The sequence below is a fragment of the Otolemur garnettii genome, unplaced genomic scaffold (assembly GCF_000181295.1).
Source record: "Otolemur garnettii isolate 467f Iridium unplaced genomic scaffold, OtoGar3 scaffold00042, whole genome shotgun sequence".
In the NCBI taxonomy this organism is placed as follows: Eukaryota; Metazoa; Chordata; class Mammalia; order Primates; family Galagidae; genus Otolemur; species Otolemur garnettii.
In genome coordinates, this window is record NW_003852437.1 from 11,394,609 (window position 1) to 11,404,855 (window position 10,247).

Below are 10,247 nucleotides of genomic sequence, written 5' to 3' on the forward strand. Positions count from 1 at the left end.
CCAGCTACTTGGGAGGCGGAGGCAGGAGACTCGCTTGAGCCCAGGAGTTGGAGGTTGCTGTGAGCTGTAATGCCACGGCACTCTGCCCAGGGGACCAGCTTGAGGCTCTGTCTCAAAAAAAAAAAAAAAAGATTATTTTGGCTCTTCGGAGTTTCTTAAGAATCCATATGAATTTTAGGATGGATTTTTCTATTTCTGCAGAAAAAAGACACTGGGATTTTGATAGGGTTTACATGGAATCTGTGTATAGCTTTAGGTAGTATTGACATCTTAAAAGTATTAAATCTTCCAATCCATGAACACAGGTCCCTTTCCACATATTTGTATTGTCTTTGATTTCTTTGAACAATGTCTTCTAGATTTTAGAGCACAAGTCTTTGGACCCCTTGGTTAAGTTATTCTTAAGTGTTTTATTCTTTTTGATTCTACCAAAAGTGGAATTGTTTTTAGATTCCTTTTGTGTTGTATTTAATTTTAATTTAGACATAAATTAAAATAGCTACTATTGAGCACTGAAAATATTTTTAGTTTTTGATTTAATTTACATCTAAATTCAAATACCCAAGTGTGGCTAGTGGCTACCATATGGACAGCGTAGATTTAGAATATTTCTATTATCACAGAAGGTTCCATTGGACAGCACTTTCTTGGAGTATTTGTCAGTGAATTATCTCTCTCAAAGGATATTTATACCATACTCTAAACCTACCTCTATTTACAAAAGTAAGGTCTTTCTCCTAATGGTAGCTTGTCCATTTCCTGTTGTTCAAGTTCTTGCTCAGCATTGTGGGGAGTATTAAAGGAAAGATGACTATACAGATTGCTGGCTCTTAACTCAGATCAGGATGCAAATGAGGAGAACTTCTATATGTGTGGGACCCAAATGGATTCTGGGTACAAGAGCAATGAAAAGACTAAAATGGTTTAAAAGAAAAAAGTCAGGCAGCGCCCGTGGCTCAGTGAGTAGGGCACTGGCCCCATATACCAAGGGTGGCGGGTTTGAACCCGGCCCCGACCAAACTACAGCAACAACAAAAAAATAGCTGGGCATTGTGGCAAGTGCCTGTAGTCCCAGCTACCTGGGAGGCTGAGGCACGAGAATCACCTAAGCCCAAGAGCTGGAGGTTGCTGTGAGCTGTGAAGCCACAGCACTCTACTGAAGGCAATAAAGTGAGACTCTGTCTCTAAAAAAAAATAAAAGAAAAAAGTCTCCCTGCTCCAAGGTTGTTAACTCAAATATTGAGCATTTTTTCAAATCAGTCCTCCCCTGCTCTCCCACCTCTAGGTGATTAAAAGAGATCACTCTTAGGAGAGAAAGAAGCAATTGGTTCGATAGTACTTTTAAAAAGCAGACTATTGGCTCGGTGCCTGTGGCTCAAGTGGCTAAGGCGCCAGCCACATACACCTAAGATGGTGGGTTTGAATCCAGCCTGGGCCACCAAACAACAATGATGGCTGCAACCAAAAAATAGCCGGGTGTTGTGGCAGGCGCCTGTGGTCCCAGCTATTTGGGAGGCGGAGGCAGGAGACTCGCTTGAGCCCAGGAGTTGGAGGTTGCTGTGAGCTGTGATGCCACCGCACTCTACCCAGGGTGACAGCTTGAGGCTCTGTCTCCAAAAAACAAAAAAAAAAGCAGACTATTTGAGGAGGATTATATACTTTTATATAGATTTATCCTCTGATCTCTGTTATCAAGGTATAGATGATAAAATTCATCCCCAAACCCCTCCCACATCAAAAATTGTCCTTCCTGACTTGTCCATTTCAATCTCTTGTTGATCAGATTTCAGCCAATTCAGAATGTTTTGAGAAAAAGAAAAAGGCAGGTTGCTCAAAGTGCCTAATCCCTCCCTCCCTTGGGAAGCATCCTGGGTCTTCCTGCCATACCAGCCAGAAGGGCACCATATGGTGGCTGCAGCTTTCGCTCCCCAAGGACTCCAGCAGTTCTGTGAAGCTCTGCCTTTGGAGACCAGTAACAGGGATAGAGGGTGTTAAGCAGGTGGAAATGATGCTGCCTCTTCATTTTGTCTGTTTAGAAATCCCAGGGAGACAGTGAGCATTATTTGACACTTAGATATTGTCCCCCTTCCCATAGCCTAGTTCATCTACTAGGAAAATGGACAGAAGCAAATAAAAGGGACACTGAGGGAAGTAGAAGGGAAGGAAGAGAGGAGTTGATGCTTGAGCCAGGCAGAAGAGAAGAGAATAGGTATGCTACAAGCTTCTTTGCCCTCAGGCTGGATAATATTCTGCCTTTTCTCTGGCACCCTTGCAGTCTGCACACAGGGGTCTCCGGGACACATCCGTTACCATCCCAGAACATTGTCAGGAAGATTCAGTTACTTCAGTTACATCTGCTTTGTTCTGTGCATTATTTTTTGTCTTGATTGACTTTAGAATATCAAAACACTTTTCCAGGTTTCACTTTGCTCATTTCTACTTAGGAAAAATATCTCTTCTCAGGCTGTATTCCTAGTTGGCAGTCGGAGAAGGGCTGATGTTTTGGCCCACCCCCAGATTTTAATTCCATCTCTGGTAAAGAGTGAAAACAGATAAAATTCCTCTCCTCGAACCTGACTTTTCTTCAAGAGCAAGAGGACACTAGATGGAGGGAGAAGGGCTTGTTCCTCTAACGTCAATAAAAGGAAAATGAATTAATATCTGATATAGCAGGTGTGTATTTCTCCTAAACTGAGCTATGCTGTTTTGAAAGGAAAAGCTAAAAAATGAAAAGGAAAAAGATGTGTTTGAATTAAAAGTTACAAAAAGAATGGAAATTACTTTTATTTTCACATTTGTGTGGGATAAACCAAACTGACATTTTGCTCCAAGTAATTTTAAATACGAAGTATCAATGCTTTCTGAAGGTTTAAATGTGGGAGTGTGTGTTTTTTTACAAATATAATTCCAAATCACACATCTAAAACCACCTTATTAGTCACATTACATTAATTTAGTTATAGTGTTCGGTTTTAAGGTAACAAGGGCCTTTTGTTGAGGCGGAATGGATATATGTGGCATAGTTTAGAAAATTTTTAAGAAGTCATTAAGTGGGCTCGGCGCCTATAGCTCAACCGGCTAAGGCGCCAGCCACGTACACCTAAGGTGGCGGGTTCGAATCCCCAGCCCGGACCCGCCAAACAACAATGACGGCTGCAACCAAAAAATAGCCGGGCGTTGTGGCGGGCGCCTGTGGTCCCAGCTACTTGGGAGGCGGAGGCAGGAGACTCGCTTGAGCCCAGGAGTTGGAGGTTGCTGTGAGCTGTAATGCCACGGCACTCTACCCTACCCAGGGGGACAGCTTGAGGCTCTGTCTCAAAAAAAAAAAAAAAAAGAAGTCATTAAGTGGCTTATAACTCTATTGTTGAATACTGTGAAGATGGTTGCTTCACTCATAGAAAAAAATCTAATTATTGAGTTTCTCTCAATACTTAGGGCTATAAAAAGGAGAGAGAAAGAGAAAATGCACCCTTCCACCTTACATCTGGCGTCCGAAGGGCTCCATCTCCATCTAATCCCAAAGCAAGGTCACCAGCTTCTTCTCGCCTTTGGTAAGTGAAGTACAAGAAGTTGGTGGGTTGTTGTTCCATGGTGAAGAATTGGTAGGCTCTGTCCTCTGAAGTTGAACTGTTCTTCCCCAAGCCGTGTAGCCTTCACTCAAGAACATTCTTCCCCAAGGCAGGTGGATAGCCTGAGCCAAAGCGAGACCCCATTTCTGAAAACAGCTAGGCGTTGTAGTGGGTGCCTGTCGTCCCAGCTACTTGGGAGGCTGAGGCAAAAGAATCACTTAAGTCCAAGAGTTTGAGGTTGCTATGAGCTATGATGCCACGGCACTCTGGGGTGGGGTTGGGGGTCAAAGTGAGACTCTGTCTCAAAAAGAAAAAAATCTTCTCTAAAGGAAAGAAAAAAGGAAAATTGGAATGATTCTGTAAAGCAACTCTGTTTCTGCATTTCTTTTCCATCAAGTGGCATTCCAGGTCCTGGTGAGCCTCTTCTGATGGTTGCCCTTCTCTCCACCCTGTTTGTTTGTTGCCCAGGCTCCCCTGGAGGTCCTTTCCTCATTTGCCTGGCACACCCAGACCGGCCTCCGCCTTGCCCTCTGGCTCACTCAAAGCTGCCCCTGCTCAGGTCCGGCCCCCATCCCCCGGCAACATCCGCCCCATCAAGAAAGAAGTCAGAGTAGAGCCTGAGAAAAAAGACCCCGAGAAAGAACCTCAGAAAGTTGCCAGTGAGCCCTCACTGAAGGGCAGAGCACCTTTAGTGAAGGTACCAGAAGCCACAGTTGAAGAGAGGACACCTGTGGAAACAGAAGCCAACTCTGGTAGGAATGAACAGACGAGTGATGGAACGTGGTCTGTTGCTCTCTTTTACTCCTGCACTGGTTTTATTTAGCTTTTTCTTTTTCTTTTCATACTAGAACCTTGGGAATTTTACTCTGGCTAATTTGGGGATTTATGCTTAAGTATAATTTTTTTTTTCATACTACATATGAAAACAGTAGAATCATACCTAGAAAAGCCTATTGTCAGGAGGCATTCTTCCTTTCTTTCTTTGGGATGTCATGCCATGTTAATTCAAGCATAGTTGCCAAGTGATTTTAGTGGCTGAGTCCAGAGCTTCGCAAAATATGTTCAGAGCACCTGTCTCAGAATCACTTGCATTAGTTATCTATTACTATGTAACAAATTACCCTAAAACTTAGCTTAAAAAAACAGACCTTTATTATATCACATAGATTCATGGGTCAGGAGTTGGGGAGCATCTTAGGTGGTTCTGCCTCACAGACTCTCAGAGATCGCAGTCTAGCTGTTGGCCAGGGCTGCCATCATCTCAAGACTCAGCCAGAGCTGGAAAGTGGCTTATGCACATGGCTGCTGGCAGGTGGCCTCAACTTCATGACACATAGACCTTCCCAGAATGTCACTCGATGTCTTCATAATTGCTCTTCATACTTCCCCTGGAGCAGGTGATCTGGGAAAGAGGAAGAAGAAACCAGTGTTCTTTATTTCCGAGTCTCAGAAGTCACCCATCCATGTTGCTGTCATATTTTGTTCATTAAAAGGAAGTCACTAGGTTAAACTCAGATTCATAAAGAGGAGATTGGTCTCTACCTTTTGAAGGGAGAATTTTCAGAGTTTACGGGGAAAAAATTTGTTTTAAGAGTTTATTTTTTTATTGAGTATATCCAAAAGAGGTTTAGTTAAAAAAAAAAAAAAAAAAAAGCCCCAAACTCTTCGTCCTCCTCAGACTCAGATTCATCTTTCCTTGCCTTCACTTCCTCTTCCATAGCTGGGGATGGTGTGGAAGGGCAGGGCCTTGGCCACTGCAGCCCCTGTGCTGTGGTTGACGCTCCCAGTGTTGACATCTGCCTTGGTCTCTGCAAACAAGCCAGGGCATAAAGGTTCAGCATTTACATCAGCTGCTGTCACGAGGTCATGGTGCAGATCCCAGCAAGCTCCGAGACAGAGGCAGCGGTGTAGGCATGGTGCTGGTCACTCACCCATCACAGACAGAAGGACTGAGCGCCTTGCCAGCAGACGAGAAAAACTGGAAAAATTTTTATACCATCACATCTATAAAATTGCAAAATACAGGTCCTGGGCTTACCTCTGACTTACCAACTTCTCAAATGGTGGGGCGGAGCTGAGGATCTGACTGATACTAAGCTTGTCAGATGATTCCCATGCAGGTTGCCAGGTAGAACCCAGGTGGCCCGTTGACTCTAGCACCTCTATTCCTGCTCATACTAGTGTTTGAGGACCCCTGGCTTAGCCTATGTGTTTGACAGAGGTCAGAACTTTTTTCCTGAAGACCCAGTGGTTTTCATCTCTGCCAGGCTAACCAGATGCTGTTTAGAAATTTGAAATCACCTAGACCTGGGAGTTCAACATTTCTTCGTGATACAAAAGTTAAGACTTAATTTGAAGATAGAGGGTATAGCCAGGGAAAGAGATGATTGGAGATAGATGAAAGTGTCAGAGAATTGAAGAGTATAGTGTTTGCTTGCATGGGAAGAGGGAAAAGGGTTGCAGAGCATCTTGAAGACCCGAAAACCTATGAAAACAGAAGTATAGTAGAATGTAAATCTGGACTGAGAGGTGCCAGTGCTCACACCTTGAGGTGCCTTGCTTGCTATGGTGCAGAATCATGGTGTCTATATGGGGTTTCCCTGCTACCCCGGCTCTCTGGGTCATTTTCCTAAATCTGAATAACGCCAGAGAACTTCGGCTCCCATCTCATGTCTTGGCAGTCTGGGATATGTTAGCGAAATGAGCACAAGAGCCCAAAGGGGCCCTGGGCTCCTCCCGTCTTAGACCTTGAGATAGCTCCAGAGAGGCAGGATCCCCTTCACTGGACATCACCCTCCCAGCCTGAATCTGGACTCATGGCATGGATCTGAGGATGGTCATAGAAAGGCCTTTATAGTGTTTTCCTAATGAATGATCACCAGAGACTAGGAATTTTTTTGGTGTAATAAAAGACAAATGGAAGATGTCATCTTCTTTTTGCTTAGGGCATAACTTCCCACAGAGTCTAACATGAGGCTCCATACTCAGTACACGTTGTCAGCTGGTTTAACTGGTGTAAAATAAGCCTTGGTGACAGTGTCAGCTTTGTTGAATGTCTCACACATGCAATTTTTTTTGTTTTCTGTTGCTTGGTTACAGATAGGATATAGTGAAACCATGAGAACACACAGTAATAAACATTCCCTTTTCTTTACACTGATGAATTCTGGGCCTGGGGTGTGGGGAATGCTAGTTTTTGTTCTGTTCTTTGGGTTTCGTTTCCAGTTGATTTTCTTCTTGTATATATTTGTACAGCTGGTCTAGCTGTGGCCCCAGCTCAGGATTCGGCCCCCACCCCAGCCTCAATCGCAGCGCCCTCACCCACTGTGACTGCCAGTGCTTCTCCCAAGACTTCTGCAGGTACCACCGACCCAGAAGAGGCCACAAGGCTGCTGGCTGAGAAGAGGCGGCTGGCCCGAGAACAGAGAGAGAAGGAGGAAAGGGAGAGGAGGGAGCAGGAAGAGCTAGAAAGGTAAAGGGGAGACACTGCTCAACCACATGGCTATCAGAGGCAGCATCATGATACCTTGGGCTGATCAACTGGCCCCTCTGAGAGGGAAGAGATGGTGGCAGTGACAGGGCAAATGGGTTAGTTGTTTCAGAGTTCCTATTACCTGGTGTTCCTTTGTCCACTGAGTGCTTTTTTTTTTAAATCATGTGTTATTTTAATGACAGTAGAACATTGATGGAGAAAGGTTAAAAGAAAAATATTTATAATACCAATTTCAGTAATTGTTACCTTTTGGGTGGTCCTTTCTAATCTCCGGGGGGCTGTGTATGTATGTGTATACATATGTCCCTACAACCATGTACATGGGCCTTTGCATAATGATAACCACAGTTGAAGTATAGTTGTACAGTCTGCTTTTTTACTTGACATATCTCTAATCTCCAGACTACCATATTATCTTTATAATTATTATTTTTAAAATGCATAATAAGGGTTCATGTTTTCTTCCTTCCTGATAAAGCTCCTTTCAGATGGTAACTAGGCGAGTTACTAAAACGCTCTATGATTGTCTGCGAGGCAGTATGCCAGAGATAGTTTGCTTAATCAGTCACCATCTGGGCCTAATAAGGCTAATGTCAATATAGTTGTCCTTCAGCAGAGCAGAACTACACCTTGGGGAAGGAGCTCATGCCCAGTGCTGGGCACCATCTTGGATATTCCCTGTCTTTCGTCTTTACAGGGAGCTTACGTGGCCCAATCCCCTTATCATAATAGAACATTATGACCTTTATTTACAAAGATTTCCTTCACATTAACAACTAAAAAATCACATTACTCATATTAAACAAACCCCAGCCTTTAAAGATAGGTTAATTGCAGATCATTTGAAAACCAAAATTCGCAGCTCGGCGCCTGTGGCTCAACCGGCTAAGGTGCCAGCCACATACACCCAAGGTGGCGGGTTTGAATCCAGCCCGGGCCCGCCAAACAGCGACGGCTGCAACCAAAAAATAGCTGGGCGTTGTGGCGGGCGCCTGTAGTCCCAGCTACTTGGGAGGCTGAGGCAGGAGACTCGCTTGAGCCCAGGAGTTGGAGGTTGCAGTGAGCTGAGATGCCACAGCACTTTACCCAGGGGGACAGCTTGAGGCTCCTGTCTCAAAAAAAGAACCAAAATTCACCATCAAACATTAATGATTACCTTCTGCCTCTGTTTACACAGGCAACAAGGAAGCTGGGAAGGGGGGAGGAATAATAGAGGGTGGGTTCATATTTTGTCCCCTAACCCTTTGCCTGCTGAGGCCTCAGAAGCACCACGTGCGTACAGGCCTGGCTCTTAACAAGTGAACATCTGTCTCTGCTAAAAGTGGTGTTCGCAGCCAAGAGGTTACTCGTGTTGAGTATGTCCGGTGGAAATTTTTCTGTCAGACCTTTGAACAAACTGACCTTGGAATAGCCACAAACTCAGGCCTCTCTTCAAGGAATTCTATATGGGTCTATATGGGTCTTTGTTTTGTTTTTGTCTTTTTGCAGACAAAAGAAGGAGGAATTGGCTCAAAGGGTGGCTGAAGAGAGAACTCGTCGTGAAGAAGAGTCCCGACGGCTGGAAGCTGAGCAAGCCAGGGAGAAGGAGGAGCTGCTGCGCCGACAAGCAGAAGAGCGAGAACAGCGCGAACGGGAGGAGATGGAGCGTGTCCAGAGACAGGTGAGGGGCGCGGGCCTGCAGAGCAGGCCGCTGAGTGCAGCCCCCCCGCTTCAGATGGGTAGAAATTTGGGCAGCACTTATGGCTCAAAGGAGTAGGGCCCTGGCCCCATATACCAGAGGTGGCAGGTTCAAACCCAGCCCCGGCCAAAAACTGGAAAAAAAAAAAAAAAAAAGATGGGTAGAGATTCATCTCAGATGAGCAGAGGAAAGTGTTGAAGGCATCACTATTTGGGAGGTACTGTGTTCTCACTTCCCCTCCTGCTGTTACCTCTGCGTGTCCCCAGAGACTGGATACCAGACCTGCCTGTCAGAAGTAGATACTGACTTTCTATTTTCAGAAAGAAGAAGAAGCTCGTGTTCGAGAAGAAGCCGAGAGGGTCCGGCAGGAACGGGAGAAGCATTTCCAGAGAGAAGAACAGGAGCGCCTGGAGAGGAAGAAGGTAGCCACATCTCACAAGCCTTCCGCACAGATGCTCTGATTGTCTCCTAGACTGCAGCTGCCTAAGTACTGACACTAGGAAACAGGCCGTCAGAAAACAAATGTGTTCTGCCCTTTCCAGAAACACTCAGGCGGCTCCTAGTATTAATAATCTGCTCCAACGAAATCACTCTCAAAGATTAGCCTTCACCAAAAACGGTTTCTTCCACTTCATGTAGCTTAGGCCAGTTCCAACTTTTTGAATAACTACCATTAAGACAAAGTAATGTATACGTATTTTCTCAAAATAACAGACATGTTTTTATAACCAGCTACTTACTTCATTGGCAAAATGTGCCAGGCTATTTTTGTTTGTTTGTTTGTTTGTTTGTTTGTTTTGCTGTATCTGATAGTCTTGCTCCATTCTTCCTCTCTTGTAGCGACTTGAGGAGATTATGAAAAGAACCAGGAGAACAGAAGGGACAGATAAGGTATTGAGATGGCATTTTCTAACTCTTGTATGCTCTGTTTTTATTACCCCTTGTAACTTTAGTTTTTACGAGTCTTTTTTTTCTTTTTTGTAGAAAACTATTGATCAGAGAAATGGTGATTTAGCCAAGGGAGCTCTCACTGGAGGAACAGGTATTTCTATCAGTAAACTCTAAATCAGTGTAAATATAAAATTTTTGAACCAACTCTCTAGACACCAAGATATTCATGAACGGATGAAAAAGATGCCAAAAAAAGAAACTTAGGTATCTCTCATATAGTCCACAAATTTTCCTATTATGTAAAGTCTCTCAAACATTTCTGCTAGGTTTTTCTTTTTTTTTTTTTTTGATACAGAATCGCCAGCTGTCACACTAAGTAGGGTATTTTGGCATCATAGTTCACAGCAACCTCCAACTCTTGGGCTCAAGCAATCCTCTTGCCTAAGTTTTTCTATTTTTAGTGGAGACTGGGTCTCGCTTTTGCTCAGGCTGGTCTCAAACTTGTGAGCTAAAGCAATCCACCCGCCTTGGCCTCCTAGAGTGCTAGGATTACAGGTGTTAGCCACCACGCCTGGCCTCTGCTAGAATTTTTTTTTCACATTTTCTTTTTTTTTTT

General features: G+C 44.3%; 1 protein-coding gene across 3 annotated transcripts in view; it reads left to right on the forward strand.

The window, feature by feature from the left end:
• MAP7 (microtubule associated protein 7) overlaps nt 1–10,247 on the forward strand; it is a 181,837-nt gene that overhangs the window by 163,115 nt on the left and 8,475 nt on the right. For all 3 annotated transcript variants that reach the window (XM_023513523.1, XM_023513524.1, XM_023513522.1), the window contains 7 exons: nt 3,436–3,551; nt 4,038–4,321; nt 6,825–7,041; nt 8,551–8,722; nt 9,061–9,162; nt 9,581–9,631; nt 9,725–9,782. In XM_023513523.1, coding sequence (XP_023369291.1) covers nt 3,436–3,551; nt 4,038–4,321; nt 6,825–7,041; nt 8,551–8,722; nt 9,061–9,162; nt 9,581–9,631; nt 9,725–9,782 — 1,000 coding nt within the window. The remainder of the gene's footprint in view (nt 1–3,435; nt 3,552–4,037; nt 4,322–6,824; nt 7,042–8,550; nt 8,723–9,060; nt 9,163–9,580; nt 9,632–9,724; nt 9,783–10,247) is intronic.